Source organism: Sinohyriopsis cumingii, chromosome 8 (assembly GCF_028554795.1).
Source record: "Sinohyriopsis cumingii isolate HCF-2022 chromosome 8, ASM2855479v2, whole genome shotgun sequence".
NCBI lineage: Eukaryota > Metazoa > Mollusca > Bivalvia > Unionida > Unionidae > Sinohyriopsis > Sinohyriopsis cumingii.
The window spans coordinates 111,269,648-111,288,398 of NC_142968.1; the positions used below are offsets into that span (position 1 = coordinate 111,269,648).

At 34.1% G+C, this 18,751-nt stretch overlaps 1 protein-coding gene across 2 annotated transcripts in view; it reads right to left on the minus strand.

Annotated features, from left to right (window-relative positions):
- The window catches only part of LOC149794371 (uncharacterized), a 54,643-nt gene extending 36,050 nt beyond the window's left edge, over positions 1–18,593 (minus strand). Inside the window, exons 1-7 of one of the 2 annotated variants that reach the window (XM_089968545.1) lie at positions 18,451–18,593; positions 11,554–11,635; positions 10,191–10,375; positions 8,000–8,182; positions 2,985–3,174; positions 1,943–2,031; positions 808–926 (exon numbers count right to left, since the gene is read on the minus strand). In XM_089968545.1, coding sequence (XP_089824671.1) covers positions 808–926; positions 1,943–2,031; positions 2,985–3,174; positions 8,000–8,182; positions 10,191–10,375; positions 11,554–11,635; positions 18,451–18,485 — 883 coding nt within the window. In that variant the 5' untranslated portion in view covers positions 18,486–18,593. Of the gene's footprint in view, positions 1–807; positions 927–1,942; positions 2,032–2,978; positions 3,175–7,999; positions 8,183–10,190; positions 10,376–11,553; positions 11,636–18,450 lie in introns of both variants that reach the window. The other variant, XM_089968544.1, reaches the window with a different exon arrangement.
- Positions 18,594–18,751: the final 158 nt, after the last annotated feature.

An 18,751-nucleotide genomic window follows, 5' to 3' on the forward strand; every position in this document is an offset into this window, starting at 1 on the left:
CTATAGTAAAAGTGCTTGTACTCTTCAGCGTAAGAATTCCATTAATCACAAAGCGATCACTAAGGTGAAATCAACTACTAAGTAGGTCCAGTATTACACACATGTATGACAGGGATCACATAAGCAGGGCATGTGATTCAAAGTGCAAATGTCCTGTGGAGAATTGTCACACTTTGCTCTAGCATTTGATTGACTCAATAAGACTTGAAGGTCAGAACAGGGCTGTTTGTGTATGCTGATGACCAAGCTACTGTGAAAGGGAATGATTTAGATTATTCTAGAAATTTTTGTTAATCAGAGATTATTTATTTGACATGCAATTGGTCACTATACAATGACCATATCACTAATTTTATATTCTTGTTCAGTTATAGTAGCATTCATAAGAGTCACTGATAGGAAAATACTAATTTACAAGTATATGTTTGTTGGATATAGACAAATTGATAATCATTAATTTACAGTCAGTACTTCGAGGATTGTGTGACTATATTCAAGGACTTGAATATTTAACTAATTTCATCAGATTATGTGAAACTTTCAAGGACTTCAGTACTACTTTGGTGGCCTAGTGATTAGAACATCTGCCTCAGATGTGGGAGGTCATGGGTTATAACCCATAATATAATAATTATAACATACTATGCCCTGTAATCATTACACACATACTTGGGCCAATAATCATTATATGCAGTTGTTGTTGTTGTTATAGGGTTTAACGCCATTTTTCAGCACAAGATAGGCTATGCATACTATGGCCTATCATCATCATACACATACTATATCCTATGATCATCATACACATACCAGCTTCCCTAGCAAAGCCTGGTCGATAAGCTGGTTCTTCAAAGCTAGACAAATCGCTTCCAGTACTTCCCAGACCAACTGTACTGACTATAGGGCCAGAAGATGTTAGGGTACTTGAGCTGAAATGAAAGACCTACATAAGTAAACACTGTACATAAGCATCAATCTACTAGTAACATTTTGAGTAGAAAATTTTTAAAATTATTTACTCATCTGAAGCAACTGCTGATCACCCCCCTTGATCTGTGACCATGAACCTTACCTTATTATTTTATGACTAAGAGAGTCTTAAATATTGTTTATTTTACCATTTTACCTTTGTTCTGCTTGAGATTTAATTCAACTACAGTTGGTTGTAAATAAACAAATGCCAGCATGTTTCTATGGATATATATCCATTCTACTATAGTTGGTAGTAATCAATCCAACACCAGCATCTTGCATCTTTCCATGACTTTTATAGATGGTTGTAAATAATTCAACACCAGCATCCTTCATTGGAACTGTATTCAGTTTTTTGCCACATGAAATCAATCAACCATGTAGATATGCTGACATTTAAAATCATTATCTTAAGGAATCAGCCAGTGCAGATATATTGATTTAGCTCCAGCAGTTTATGTATGGAATACAAGCTAGGAAATCCAACAGTGTACTTATGTACAACTTTGGGAGTACTGCATGTCAACTTGATTTATATTTACAGTCTGTCATCAATTTTTTTTTCTTTAACTGACTCACTAGGAACTACAATTATTAAATCCGTTAGAGGAATACTTGTACAGAACAATGGAAATTATAATTCTCATGTATCAATGACAGTTGCTAGTCCCTCAAAAAAGGAACAAGCATTTGAGTCTCCCTATTTAATGCCCTTCATTATGCTGCTGTTAATGTTTATGAACTATTGAGGGAGATGTAACAAATAAATATCCAAGAGAAATAGGTATCCTGCTACAGAAAGCAAAGAGAAAATGTGCATCCAACTGAAAGTGAATCAATAATGCTACTGCAGGTCTTGAATTATAAACTGATGTACAGCTGATAATGACATCAAACTGACACTTCAAAACAGCATATTTTGAGCAATAGCTAAGAAGGTTAGACAACAGATTAAATAGCATTCCTCCAGCACCTTTTCTCAAGCAATCTATCTGCTTTCTCTTGAAGATGTCTTGTCTTTTCCTCCCCAGGGGAAGGTGGCACTTCCAAGGGTCTTGATTTCTGCAATGAACAATTGCATTGACTAAATTCCAGATTTATTTTAGTTTTCCGTGTCTATAAAGTACTGTGAAAGAAACTAAAACTCCAGAATGTTTTTAATTGTATTCAGCAATAGTCAATGTTGACTCTGTTAAACAATTACCTTCACTAAATCTAACAACTGTTCCTCAAACAGATCTTTAACTTTTTTGTTGTTTGAATCAGATGAAGACATCCTTTAGCTGCATAATGTTTGCTATGTAGCACATACATATTCTTCCCATTTGGTCCATTTGGAAAATTTATTGACTGCCTATGTAGCCCATAAAGTCTTATCAAGGTCTGATGTCATCAACATTACACTGAACTAAGTTTACAGCAGTGGAGTGATTATGAAAAATAAAGTTCTAATAAAATCAAATTTTTATATTTTGTAACAAAGTCAATTATACAGTATAGGAATCACACTTAACAAGATTTTGGTGAGATTTTACTCTAGGTTTTTGTGGAAAGAAAAGAGGTTCCTTGTATGCCATCTACATTGTCCAAAAGAGTAGTGTAACAGTTAAGGTTTTTCATGCCAACAAAAGGAATTTGCATGCTAGCTATTTACATATTTTGTTTATTCTTGAGTCTCAAAACCAGATCTCTGAGAGATAGGTTTGAGATATTTATATTTTATTATTTTCTGTAAGTTATCTTCTTTAAGCTATTTCCTGGATGTTGTACACACTAGAAAAGTAACTGATGAATGGATTCTGCATTGAATGATGTTACAAAAGTTCCCCATCTCCTGTTTCAGAAAATGTTCAAATATCTTCCAATCAATCAATCATATTTTTCTCACTTTCTGTAATGAATGGTTAATAATATATGTAAATTACCAAGATGCAATAGTGGCTGGACAAACAGACAAATGAATGACATTCTGTGGAAATGGAAAAATAACTACAATTTTTCACACTGACTCTCACACTGTCTTGGAAAGTTGGCAAGAAGCTGCGAGTCCTTTTTGAGGTTTCGTCATCTTTTGGTGTCGAACTGCTGGTAGGGGTGGGTGGTTTTCCCTGTGACAGCCACCAGAAGTCTTTCTCCTCCTCAGTCTTTTGCTTTTGTCTCTCCTCCCTGCTCATTGGGGTACCTTTCCTAAACCTGTCAACATACCTGAATGAAAAGATGTTAACATGTGAATGCCATTATGATGGAGTAGCTTTCTACCTAAGTAAGGCAGGAAAATCCAGTATATTTGGGTATAAACTTTATGTTGTAATAAACAAGATTTCCTTGAAGGGACTGGTGACTACAGTAGTGGCCCCATTGGATGTCAGATTAGCATCATCTTCATTCAGTACCAAATAGACATCATATGAAATCTTCAGTGAAAACCTCATGTTGACGTCTTTTCATACAGAAGAAGCAGTGATAAGTTTTCAACACAGCACTGGGGCATCATGCAGCAGACATGTAGCATGATGTCCCACCCAGTCACATTATCCTGACACCAGGCCGACCAGTCCTAACACTTATCTCTTAATGCTGAGCACCTAGCGAAGCAGCTGATAGTACCATTTTTGTAAGTCTTTGGTATGACTCAGCTGGAAATCGATCCCACGACCTCCTGCATCTGAGGTGGACGCTCTAACCACTAAGCCACGGAGCAGTTAAAGAATCAAGCACTTGCAAGATTAGATTGAGCTATTTAATACAAATGAAGGTTACAGTTTAGTTAGGCTCACATCAAGTCGTCTGTGCGTGATTTTAATATGCTCACTAATTCTGAAAGGGTGATTTCTTAAAATTATTGGGTATTCCCACAACTAACTCTCCTGAAGAAAACACTGCTCGAGTACCTTACGAATAATAGTACTTTTCATAATGTAATGGGATCCATTCCTATACCAGATTTGTAAAAATTTACCATGTGATACTGGAGTACATTACATACATTAATACTATTACACAATATAATGGAGTACATGACCATACTCGCTGTGTAAAATAGACCATGTTATACAGGGGTTCATTATACAAATAATTACTATTAAAAAGGACCATGTTATACTAGAGTACATTACATACATTAATACTGTTACACAATATAATGGAGTACATGACATACTCGCTGTGTAAAATAGACCATGTTATACAGGGGTTCATTATACAAATAATTACTATTAAAAAGGACCATGTTATACTAGAGTACATTACATACATTAATACTATTACACAATGTAATATAACCTCTCTGGTGGCCTAGTGGTTAGAGTATCCATCTTGGATGCGGTAGGTCGAGGATTCGATCCCCAGCCGAGTCATACCAAAGACTTACAAATATGATACTAACAGCTACCTCGCTTGGCACTCAGCATTAAGAGGTTAGATAATGTCTGCAGCATGATGCCCCAGTGCTAGACATCACTATAAACTGCCACACTGCAGGCATCGTAGTGATATGACTGAAAAATTGTCAAAGCTACATTAAAAATCCAAATCACACACACACAATGTAATATGGTACATGACCATACCTGCTTTGTAAAATAGACCACGTTATACTGGGGTTCATTATACAAAGAATTACTATTAAAAAGGACCATGTTATACTGGAGTACATTATATATGGTAATACTCTTACACAATGTAATGGGGTACATGTCCAAACCTGCCTTGTAAAATAGACCATATTATACTGGGGTTCGTCATGCAAAGAATTACTATTAAAAGAGGAACATGTAATACTGGAGTACATTATATATGGTAATACTCTTACACAATGTAATAGGATATGTGACCATACCTGCCTTATAAAAAGGAATCTGTTATATTGTGCACCTTTTAGTGTTGGACCACACTAGAACAAAATGTTTTGGGGATTCAACAATTAAAATGTTTCCACTTCATGTGAAATATTTTTTATATATGTTCAAAAATGTAGTATTTTTAATTATAAAATTTTTTTAAACCATAAATCTGCTTGGATTTTTCTCATTCTGTGTCAGTGTGATTAACAGCTGTAAAAATATATCAATAAATTGTACAATTATTTTGGCAAAATGAAAAATCACAAATTTAGCTTCTACATCCAATGTTTCATATTGTCCATTTTGTCAAAATAATGACCGTATTTGTAAATTATGAGATTTTTTAAATTTTGTTTTGCTGATTGAAACTGTTGGGGTGGTGTAATGTAGAAATATCACATAGTACTTATATACTCCACTCCCTCGATAACTCGTGCCCAGATAACTTGCAGGTCAGAATTGATCACTATTGGTTGAACTTGAAGAAATTCGCGATCGAAATTGGAAATGGAAACTTTGACGTATCGCTCATATTATCATCAAAAACGGTACATACAACATGGAAATTTTAATCAGCACTATGAAATATCAAATTTAAAAATTGGTCATACAACTTTTTACATTTTCTTTCCAAACGACATTTTTAGTACACCACAATTAACGATATGTAAAGAAATTTTGATCAATGAAAATGTCACTTATGCTGAGTGGAGGCAGTACTTTAATAAATAAATACAAATTAAATAAGTCATTTTATCAATTGAAATTTGTGTACCAGTTCTATCTTTTAGTTCCTTTTAAGTGTAATCATCATAAATACAATGTGTCCTCTTGTAATTAAACATAAAATGCGTCAATCTACCGTAACAGCTATGTCCGCAAACATTTCTCTGATAACCTAATTAAGTGCCGACCGTGTTTTGATAACTGACTTCCCGAAATATTTGTTGTATTGTTGCACTGAATTAAAAGCTGGCCTCCTTTATATTATCATGTTAATTATGTCTTTTGAATCAAATAAAGGAGGTGGAATAAAAGAAAACTTTAAAGGCACAAAAATTCTACAAACTTAAAAATCTAGTGGCACTGGTCGTATGTTAAATAAACTCACTTCATTTTATCAGTCTAACACTTATAAATGTTTTTGTGTATGTAACATAAACTACCTTAAATTAACAGACTCTTTCATTACTGTGATCAAAGATAACAAGGTGGCCAAGCGAAATGAATACTTTGTAAAATAAAGAGCTTGATTTCACTGATACGGACCATTGTGGGCAAGTGAGTTTCAGAGAATTCTAGAACTGGCACTTAGAGATATCCTCAAGGATGATAAGAAGTTTCATTATTACTTCCAATGAAATCATGACATTAATATTGTACTAATTCAACAATATAAAAATTGAGTTTCGACGTAGACAATTGTCTCACCAAATAAATGTTACGTGTTTTTGATAAAAAGTGATCTTGTTTGGTGGTGTATCAACAGTTAGTCTAGTTCCCTGCTATAGGGACTCCCGATTTGGCAAGTTAATATTAAACACCAGTACAGGAACCAGACTCATCAAGAAAACAAAAAGCAGTGACGTAATACACAGATTTTTTTGTGTACATGTGATGGTTCTTGAAACCAGTTAGAATGATCTTTCGTATGTGGGGCATTTTGAAAATAAATGTTATTTAAACAGAATAAAGAACAACTTCATTAGAAAAAGAACGTTATTAAAAATTATTATTGACATGATTGTAAAATGAGGATTCAGTCATTAAACAGTCCAGTTCCCTAATGCCGCCCCCCCCCCCCCCATGGTTTCCTTGATGTCAAAGCGATTTCTTTCAATTTTTGGAGGTCCCTCTGTAACTCGCGCCTAGCTTATAGTGCGGTCTATGTTTGTAAACCCAGGTGTGCGCAAGATATTGAGGGAGAGGTGTATGACACTTCAAGCATAAAATCTTAAACAAAACATTTCAATGATATGAGTCTAGATGCAAGAATTTTCATTCTTTATGTTCTTTATTTCTAGTCACACTTGAATTTATTTATGTGGCCTTGGCAGACACTGCATCCAATATTTTATTGTCATTTAAGTTCAGTTTGCGATCAACACCCAATTTATCCATTGTTTTCAAACACAACTATAACACAAGTTAAAACTGCAACTTAAAAATGTTTATATATATATATTTCCAAAATGGGGAAAAAAGAATTTCTAAAAGTGATAACACCACTGTGGCAATATAAATAGTATCACCACTGTGGCAATATAAATAGTATCACAACTGTGGCAATGCAAGCAGTATAACCACTGTGTCAATATAAGCAGTATCACCACTGTGGCAATATAAGCATTGTTATCACTGTGGCAATATAAGTGGTATCATCACTATGGCAATACAAGCAGTATCATCAATGGCAATATAAGTAGTTTGATCACAGTGGCAATAGAAGTATGATCACCACTATGGCAATACAAGTAGTCTCACCACTGTGGCAATATAAGTAGTATGATCACTGGTAATATAAGTAGTATGATCACTGTGTCAATATAAGTAGTATGACCAATATGGCAATACAAGTAGTATCACCATTGTGGCAATATAAGTAGTATGATCACTGTGTCAATATAAGTAGTATGACCAATATGGCAATACAAGTAGTATCACCATTGTGGCAATATAGGTAGTATGATTACTGTGTCACTATAAGCAGTATCACCACTGTGGCAATAGAAGTAGTTTGATCACTGTTGCAACAGAGTAGTGTCGCCACTATGGCAATACAAGTAGAAACACCTATTTAGCATGATCACTGTGACAATATAAATAGTATGATAAATAATACAAGCAGTATCACCACTGTGGCAATATATGTAGTATCACCATTATGGCAATATAAGCAAAGATGCATAATTGTCCATCAGTATATGGAGGATAACTATTTTGGGACTGCAAAGAAAAAAAGTTTCCTACTCCCCAAAAAACTCCTAAGGCAAAAACAGAACTAGTTTTCAGTATTAAAAGTTGCTACACCTAAAATGCTGATGCAAACTGAACATTGAAAACACTCATATGAACTGAACACTAATATTAAAATTGGCTAATTGGATGAAAACTGAGCATCATTTCTTGGTTTCATTCTATTAATAAAATTTTTAATTGTTTTTGGTGAGTGCAGATAATCTCCTTACTTTTGAATTACAGATTCTTCAGCAGATGTCTTTCTTTCTTGGCTGTCCACTGCACTTATCTTTACACTAGCTGTAGTAGGAATGGGCACTTTTTCTCCGAGGTGCTGCTGTAAATCTGCTAACCTATCAGAAGCCAACTGGAATCTGTTCCCCAATGGATTGATATCCTCGCCATCATTTATACTAGGGGTAGAAATACATTTGTAATTGTATGTGTGTTATGTATGTATATGTGTTATGTATGTACGCATGTACGCATGTATGTATGTATGTATGTATGTTGTTGTTGTTGTATGTTTTAACACCATTTTTCAGCACAAGATAGGCTATACATGGCGGCCAGTATTAATGGTAGAGGAAGAACCCAGGAAATCCCCGGAAAGAATCACCGACCCTCGAGAAGCTACTGGCAAGCTTTCTCACATACCCACATTGGCCGAATCTGAGACTCGAACCTACGCAGACAGAGGTGAGATGGCAGTGATCCGTAACGGAGAGCGCTTTAGACCACTCGGCCACTCGGGGCCCCTGTATGTATGTATGTGTGCTATGTATGTATGTATGTATGTATGTATGTGTGTATGTATGTACCTGTGTTATGTATGTATGTATGTATGTATGTATGTATCTGTATCTGTGTATGTGATTCAATGGTACATCAGCACAATCCTGGCCATATAGTGCGAAATTAGTTTAAGTATAAAAAAGGCATATAAAACAAAAATCAATGCAAAAAAGTTCAACTACAAAGGCACATTCTATACATTAATCACACTTTTTAAAAATGTCCAATTCCTTTTATGAAACATCATCCTAGGGCATGAACACCATCACAAGATGCATCCCAGGGCATGAACATCATTACAGGATGCATCCGAAGGCAAAAACATCATCACATGATGCATTCCACGGCACGTACATCATCACAGGATGCATCTTAGGCCAAGAACACCATCACAGGATGCATCCCAGGGCATGAACATCATCACAGGATGCATCCGAGGGCATGAATATCATCACAGGATGCATCCCAGGGCATGAACATCATTACAGGATGCATCCCAAGGCAAACACATCATCACATGATGCATTCCAAGGCACGTACATCATCACAGGATGCATCTTAGGCCAAGAACACCATCACAGGATGCATCCCAGGGCATGAACATCATCACAGGATGCATCAGAGGGCATGAATATCATCACAGGATGCATCCCAGGGCAATAACATCGTCACATGATTCATCCAAAAGCATGTACATCATCACAGGATGCATCCCAAGGCATGTACATCATCACATGATGCATCTCAGGCCAAGAACAACATCATAGGATGCATCCCAGGACATGAACATCATCACAGGATGCATCTCAGGGCAAGAACATCATCACAGGATGCATTTCAGGGCATGAACATCATAACAGGATGCATCCCAAGGCATGAACATATTCACAGGATACATCCCTGGGCAAAACATTTGCCCACATTAATCATCTCTTACAACATGTAACAGGGCACACCAGGCCTCTTCTACATGCTTGAACATGCTGGGGCATAATTGTGCTTTAAATGCTAAATGGATACATATCTTTTAAGAAGCATCATTAATTTCAAATTATGTCACTACTTAAGTTTTGTGACCATAGGTCCTGGTTCATTCATAACAACTTCCTCAAATTCAAATCAAAAGTTAAAAAATTCTGACCTATCAAAAGATTAGATTTGTAAAGTCTGAGCAGGATTTCAAAGTCTGTTCAAAATGCTGGGTAAAGTTTTATGAACAATAGGCCTGGCATCATCTATTTTTGAAAATTGTTTTTAAAGAAAAAGATAAAAACACTCATTTGCACCAGTGGTGGATTGTTATATTTACTTTGCATGTAAATTTATCTGGGAAGCAAACAGAATTGAACATGACATAAATAATAAGGTCAGTGATGAAAATCATGGATGGACAATGTCATTCAAAACTCTATAGAGAACTATGTCATCGCAGTATCATAATGAAAATGGTCTTTCACTACTGGGCCAGGATTCATCAAACTTGAAAGATTCCAGTTTCTAGTCCTGGACTCCAAACATTTACTACTGAGGCAAGGTTTATTATACAATGGACCCAAAGTTTACAGATAAATAGGGACATGGACTTCTCTTTACAAAACCCAGATGAGACCTATGTTGATGGAGTACCTTATTGAAGACTGTCGCTCACTACTAGGCCAGGACTCATCAAATTTGGAGGAGGATGTATCTTCCTCAGTGCCTGGTTTGGTCTGGTAGTGATGCGTGCCCTGTAAAAACTTCTCATCTGCTGGGCTTCCTTGTTTCTCCTTCTCTGGTGCCTTTGCAACTCTTCGCTCTGGACTTATTGTTATCTAGAAAATAACAATCATAAACATTGTTACCTTTTCTGTTTGTTGTACATTCACTAATCAGTGTTTTCAAGACCAGTTGCTAATAAGGAAAACAAAAATAATACCATTTCAGAACATTTTCTTTTTGTAACGTTGTCTTATGCTCCTGATAACATGTATCTTACCTCTAGAAAAAATGGGGGAAAAAAATAAAGTTTCCTTCTTTTTTTCTTTCTTTCTACTATGTGTGCCACTTTATGATTTAAAGAAATGCTTTTATTTGTCTAGTAAATGTAAAAATTATTTTCCATTTTATTTAATGAATGAATATAAAGACCGAAGGTAATGAAGGGATCAAAATAAGTTTATAATGGTTGGAGTTAATGGCCTATTGTTAATTGCCTTGTACAAAATTTAAATTAGTTACACAAGATGCAAAACAATGAAAGCCATAGGAAAGTCACAATGTTACAGATACAAAATACTGTATATGTATAAGCAGTGTATCTTCCACATACATGTAGGAATCTATCAAGCTTTATCTTTATGTCATATCTTACAGAGTGAGGAAAGGTCTCAGAATTTTGTCTCACTCCTTTAAGAATAAGATCCATTTCTTGCTGAATACCAGTAATGAGTTTATTACATGTAGGCAATATATTTTCTTTGTGATATTTTAAACCAAAAAACCATTTCCTGCAACTGTTGGATGCATATTTGAGAGGAACTGTAGGAATATATTAAATAGTGTTCTCCTTCCTTGTCCATGCAGACACTGTGTACATTAAAAGGAGATTACCTTATAATGAATTTTACTACCACTGACTGAAATGGGATACATGAAGGGCATTATAGTACGGGAGTGTTGAACCATTTCTGTCCTGATTGTGCACCTAATCCACACAACATGCAACATACATATATATGGTAAAAATTAACCTAAGAACAATTTGTTCACGTCTCCAATGCCGATGGCAAAAACCTACAACCACAGTTCACTTAAATCTCACAGAATACTTTGTCAAATCTGACAGACTTAAATCTCACAGAATACTTGGTCAAATCTGACAGACATGTACTCTGAAGATAGCAGAAGACAGGTATGCATATACATTTATCATGCGAGAATCACTTTATTACATAAAAGGTAAGTGTATCATCTGATTCTATATTAATTTCATTTCATGCAAGATACCTACTTTCCTTTTGTCCTTGGACAACTTTTTCTCTGGACTTGGATGGTAGAATGCCTTGGGTAGTGGATCTAATGCAAATGGATCCCTGTAAAAGAAACCACAACACTAGGGTATAAGCTGATACAAAAACAAAGATGCTACCTGGAAACATATGCTATATTAAGAAACAGAAAAAGAAGTGTACTATATATTACTAGTTTATATATGTAAACTGGATTTAAAAATTTAACAACGGATGTCATAATTCATAATGTTTAATCTATACTTAACAAGTTGGGTTTCTTTTATTATAAATTCTTCTCATTTAAATAGTCCTCCACTCAGAAACCTATGAAGCAGATGAAATTTAATGACTGGTCACCAATTTTCATAAACTAATTGAAAATCCATTAATAATTTATCTTGCAAAAGATGTCTTGCCAAAACTGGGTGTTTTCAGTAAACCTTAAACACTTCGAGACAGTGAAAAAAGCAGTGCATAAAATTTCAACGAAAATTCATAATTGATTGATGGATCATTTCACTCAAGAGGCCAATGATCAATGAAAACAAAATAACTGGATCAGCACTTTTAGATACAGTGCTCATTTTTGATTACACTGTTTATATAAGCCTTGAATGAGTCCCACCTTATGAGTAAAGAAACATGATCCTGAGGTGTGTTCCAACAAGGATGTATCCTGATGGTACATTGGGTCACAAAGTATTTAAAGATGCAAAATCACATTATTAGTTCTCATGAGCATAGAACTATACTAAAAATAAATTATGCAGCAATGATTAAACAAACATTGACCAATTAAATGGAATCTATGACTATACATGCATTATACTGAGACTTTATTGAGACAGACAAATGTATGAACCTAACCAGGCATAAAAATGTTCATAAATGGTGGGTAGGTAGGTGGGTATTTTTGGATCTTTAACATAGCTTTAACAATTTTAGTCATATTGCTATGATATCTGCAGTGTGCAAGTTTATAGTGATGTATAGCACTGGAATATCATGGCACAGACATCTAGCATCATGAACAACCCATTCACATTATCCTGACACCAGGCAAACCAGTCCTAAACACTAACTTCATAATATTGAAAGCCAAGCAAAGAACCTGCTAGTACCATAGTTATGTTGTTAGTATGACTCTGTCGGGTATCATGGAAATATCATATTCCAATTTGTCTTTCCTTTGTTACAGACCATAAAACTGGTTGTAAGATGAAATAAAATTCTGTGTAACATATAACCTCATTTTCCTTTTTGAACCTCCACCATGAAATTTTAGGCTCGTGCAGAGGTCCCTTATGGTAAGGATTACCACAAGGACAAATGTCTGTTTGGTATATTACTTAGTCTTTCATGCCCAGTAAGTATGTACATGGTAATAGAGAGGGATCTCAATAGTGTTCAAGCTATACCTTGGGAAGGAAGTGGCTATGATCTTAGGGGTAGAGACAGACCTTTAAGTCAATATCCATTTCATATTTTTATCGAAGTTACATATAAATGGTTACAGAGTGATGATCTCAATAGTTTGCATGTGCAACCTATACAGCCCGCAACCTGTTTAGAGTGTGCCATAACAAACTGCTTATCCAGCCTGCATTCTGGAGGAAGCTGAAATGCCAGTTTATATATTATGATCAAGGGTCAAAGTTCTTTATGGTTAGTAAAGACCCTGGGGTATCATGAATGGACTCAAGTCTGATAAGTTTTGAAGTTTGGGTCATTTATCACACAATTCAGATCACGGATATGTGAAATATAAAACACCAGACTTATCTGAAATATTAAATGCCCTCTACCCACAAAACCCACCCTACAATCTACATCAACTGTAACGACTCTAAGTTCTGGGGCACCACATTTTTTTAAAATTATTTTGTTTCCCAAGATTTATATGCATTTAAAAATTATAGCATTTTCGGTGTCCCAACACGTATAGATATAAAAAAGTAAAGACAAAATTTGCACGTTTGCCATACTGCACACAGCACTGACCAACTCTTGTTCATTTACCATGTCAATAAACTGTTATAAACTACTATGATTTGTTTTTTTGTTATTATTTTGCTTGTGCATATTTTCTGATTTTCCAACATGAAATAAAGGCAAATAAAAACTTATATACCGCATACAGAACAGCACTTACACAGTGCAAATTGTATATCCTTGTGTATGAAGATTTTGCTTTATTCATTGTTTTTACCAAATCTTGTTCTTCCAAATTAACATTTATACAAGATGTCCATTGCTATTTTATTTTATTTTGACCCATGCATTCATGACTTACAGTTTTTCAGAAATATAAGCGATCCAACAAGGTGATGAAAATCATACAAAATGACATCTTTAATTACACTAGTCAAATAACCAGCATACAGTATATTCACAAAACTGATCATCATTGATACATTTTAGTTTTGTGTTTATGCTAACTGTAACACAAATGCATAACTTTCAACATAGTATCCACTCCACATTTGATTTTGGACAGCTGCTTGTTTTGGTGCTGCCTTTTGTTTATAATTGGCAGATTGTCTTTCGTTTTTTGACAGGAGACCAGGTAATTGTTTCAACCATGAAACTGGCTTGGGAAATGAGATTTTTGTCTGGCAGCAATGCCGATAACCATTTGTTCTACAACAATATTTCAGACCAATTAACTGTTGTAAAATCTAAAGTGGGTTGAGCAGGCTGAGATTCCGTGCATAACAGCAGTACTCAATTATTTGCCACCTCCACGAAAAAAATAATTGATATTGGACTAATTAACCACTTACTATCATTATCAATCAATTAAGGTAAGGACACTTGCTCCGTTGAGGAGCATCATTACTATAGCCTATTAAACAGGTACTTATGGTCACTTGCATCAAAGCAAACTATGTCTGAGTGTTGAAGGTATTACAATTATTTTCAGAGCATTATTTTTAAAACTTCTTTATTGTATTTTATGGTTATTTCTAAGGGATATACTTCATTCAGTGTAAGACAAAATCTTCAATGTACATGCTAACTAAATGCGAGCATTGAACCAGATGTTATTGTTATTTATTCTTGTCATACTGGGAGAAAATTTTTAATGAGTTATTATTTACATTTTCAAGACAAAATGTAAATTACTGGTCCACTGATACAATATTCTAATGCAATAATTCTTAAACAAACAATAATAAATTGAAGAAAAAAGGGATAGCTTACTGTTGTAAATGCTTAAAGCAACCCACTAATGCTCACAGCTTGCTATCAATCAAATTATACTTATTTAAATTGGGTAGAAATAATAAGGAAACAGAGTAAAATTAAATATATCTAAGTTTTGTACTTGAAGTGCCTCCTTTATAAAGTTATTAATACATTTGGTGATGCAATCGAGACCCATATACCAGGACTAGATGGCTTATGACCAAGTAATTCAATAAGAAAACAAGTAAGTAGCCCATTCTGGTAATCCTAACTCCCAGATTACAGAAAGAAACTCGAATTTGTTTGTAAAACACATACCAGTTTTTACCTCCACCCCCAAAATGAAGGCTCTTCAGAAAGGTTCCCTTAGATAAAGATGCCGCAAGTACAATTTATTATCCTCTGGAAAATGCCTCTATATTAAAAAGTGCTGATGATTTTTTTTCTTTTTAATTATAGTACAATATATTTTATTTTGAGTAAAATCGTTTATATGTTGTTTCTAAAGCATGTGCATGTTTGGTAACTACTGCTTCAACATCCTGTGGTTTAAATGCATGTTGTTTTATTCCAATATCTTGCAATAATCATAAAAAATGATAAAATGGTCCAAAACATCATTGATCTTTGAACATTTGTGAATTTATTAAAATTGAAAATTGAAAAGATGTTAATTTATCGCTCTTTCTTGGTTTTCGATAGGAAATTTCCATATAAACTGTTAGTTTTGTTGTCTTTCCTTAACGTGTATATGTCCAAAATAAACTACCAAAAAATATCCATAATGTAAAATTGATTTTATTATATTTATATATACCATGTGTTATGAAGAAAACAATCAACATCAGTAAATAAATATATATATATATATATATATATATATATATATATATATATATATATATATATATATATATGGCTCGAATTTAACACAAATTTCTTTGTAGCCAGAAGGACTAGTATATTGAGAAATTTACTAGTCCTGCCAAATCTTTACTAGTCCTGTTCACAAAACAATGTCACACAGCTTTCATGCACGTTTACCGATTCAATTTTAAAGTTCGAACAATGTTTTCTGTGTGTTTGTTTTTGCGAATTGCGTACACCAGTTACACCACATAACGTTCCTTTCCTCATCATAATTCAGCCATTCCCTGTCTTTTGTCCATTTCTTATGAAATTTTCCATTATGCTTTTCCCTATCATAAATCATTTTCATTCAACTTTTGGGTTTTTTCCGGTGGCTGAACACCTTCTATCAAATGCCACATTTTGCCTGTCTTATAAGGAGGGAATTGTGCCTTGTTTTGAAATACGAGATGCTATAGTATAGCTGACGTGAATTATTTAAAGCAAGAAAAGGAATGGCACAGTGTCCTTCATATAAGAAAGTCAGAGCAAGAAACACGTTTCAAAACACGTGTCTTTGCCCCCTCCCACAATTAAATGGCCTCTCCCTAACAAAGACTTAACTTCAGCAGATGTTCTGCATGATCAAAGCAGTGGCTATTGTGAACACTGTTATAAAATATTAGCATCAGAAGATAGTGTTAATTTCAGCTTGGAAAAGGTGTGTTCCCATCAAATGAAGCCATTTGACACTCGGCGCGTTGTATTTAACAGCTGCAATTAAGGTATCATAAGTCATAAGTTTGGTAATTGTTCCTAATTAATCGAACCTCAAAGTATTGTTGAAATTAATAATAAGGCGGAAAATTTTCAAATCATGGATGCCCATGCTCAGAGATTTTAATTCCCAACAAATGTATGGCATTCTGCTTGGATATCTCCACATGTATTCAATTATTTGTTCATTCTTGTAAGGGAAAAATATAAAAACTATTATCATCATAGAAAAAGTAGTTGTATGGAAAGGATGTGTCATTAATGTAATCGTAATAAATTGATCTAATTCTTATAATTATTTCGATGGAAATGTAAAATATGTAGTTTCCTGTTTGTGACTGTTGGAGTGTTTGGGTAGCAAGCAAATAGAAGAACCTTAAACAAAAAAACGTGCAAACTAATTTCTTTGAACAGTTTTTGCCATGTTCTTTTGTGTGGTATACCACTTTGTAGTTTGTTACTGTGGTCGAGTGAATAAAGTGTGATACGTCATTTTTTCATTTAATTCGTTATCAGATTAATTAGGATCAATTACCAAGCTTCCGTTGTTAATGACGGGACCATAATTTGCGCTGTTAAGTGGTTTGCACAAAATCGGATGGATTCTTGTTATAGAAACGCACTTTCCGAGGCAGAAATTGACTTCATCTTCTCATGCTAATATTTTATGACTGTTTTACAATGGCCACTGCTTTGATTCTACAGGAGATCTGCTAAGTCAAACCTTTATTAGGGAATGGCATAAACAAACGCTGACTATTGATAACCGAAACTTACTAGCCTATCGGACTATTAACATTATGAAAGTTAATAGTCTGACAGGAAATCTGCTAGCCTCAGGCTAGCAGACTACCACTAATTTCGAGCCCTGTATGTATGTATGTATGTATGTGTATATATATATATATATATATATATATATATATATATATATATATATATATATATATATATAAAATAATAATAATGAGGACTTTGTATAGCGCCTAATCTTTAGAAGCTCTAAGTGCTTTACAACATCAGACAACACCTATAACATAAAAAACATATATAATGATATGATTACAAAAATCAAACACCGTGAAATTAGAAAACATAAAAAACATGCTGAAAATATCTAAGGTAGAAACGTTATTAGGTCTTTAAGTTTGTTCTTGCAGTCGAAATAAGTGAGTTTTAAGAGCACTCTTGAATGGGATCACTGTGTCTTTGTGTCTAAGTTCAGTGGGCAATTCATTCCATGTTGCTGGGCCCTATATATAATTTTATGAGTTATATGATTGACTTAAAAGAAAAAATATATAAAAAATCCAATATTAATCAAGTAAAAGATATTTTGTTAATAATGCAAAAGATTATTATGATTTCATGAATATACATAGTGTTGTTTGCTTTAAATGGACTGACAATTTTAAAAGTAAATATTTCTTATGTTTCGGCTTTGTTAAGTAAGAGCACAATATGTTGGAGTAAAGGTTACACATACATTTAAAAATTTCTCAAAAATTCTCAAAACCAGTATGAGTTAAACCTATAGCAAACACCCTTTCATTCTGCAGTGTGATTAAGCCATAAATCGAGGTATTTTGTTTCCAATGTACTGAGTATGCTAACATGTTAAAGTATAATTTTCTAGAATGAATACATGAAGGCATGTTTTTTGCAGTGAGCTTTTGTCGGCGCACTTTTGTTGCACCACTACTGAAGCCATGGAGGATGGCAGAGTTGTTAATTGTGTTTTTGGTAAATGTCTTCTTTATGAGTCTTTACGCCCAAAAATCGATGATGTTTTGGACGATTTTTATAATTTTGTTACAATTATTGAAGTACAAAGACGCGCCGCAGATCACTTTTACCGATAACACCACGTTCTGCAAGCAAAATATCTGCTTTGTTTTTCTAATAAAAAAAAAAAAAAAACTATTTCTCATCATTTCATATGTTTAATATTATTTTTCGTTTTTCTAACCTCCAAAGGACACAAATGTAATCAATCGCAGTGGATGTCTGTGCATCTCAAGTTTTCACCTGACAAAAACATTAGCAAAGATATTATGTTTCATTTAACGCAATTTTTCTACCTGTATATTCTGCCTCTCTGAAGATCTGCTGTCATGATATCCTAATTTTCGGTGCACCCATTACCAATGTAAACAGATCTTTCATGTTGCCACACGCCGGTTAACCGCCGCTTCTTGACAGATTCGTATTGTACAAGGAAAACGTTCAAGGTATTCCAATGTCCTAATGTTACAAAAGAAAACATAATTATTTAACGAAGTTTTAAGGAATACAAGTTAATAATTGATCAGTTATGTTAATTTGTCAAGTATAATAAATTTTAGCAATATTATATTTATTTATATTAAGTATAATAACTTA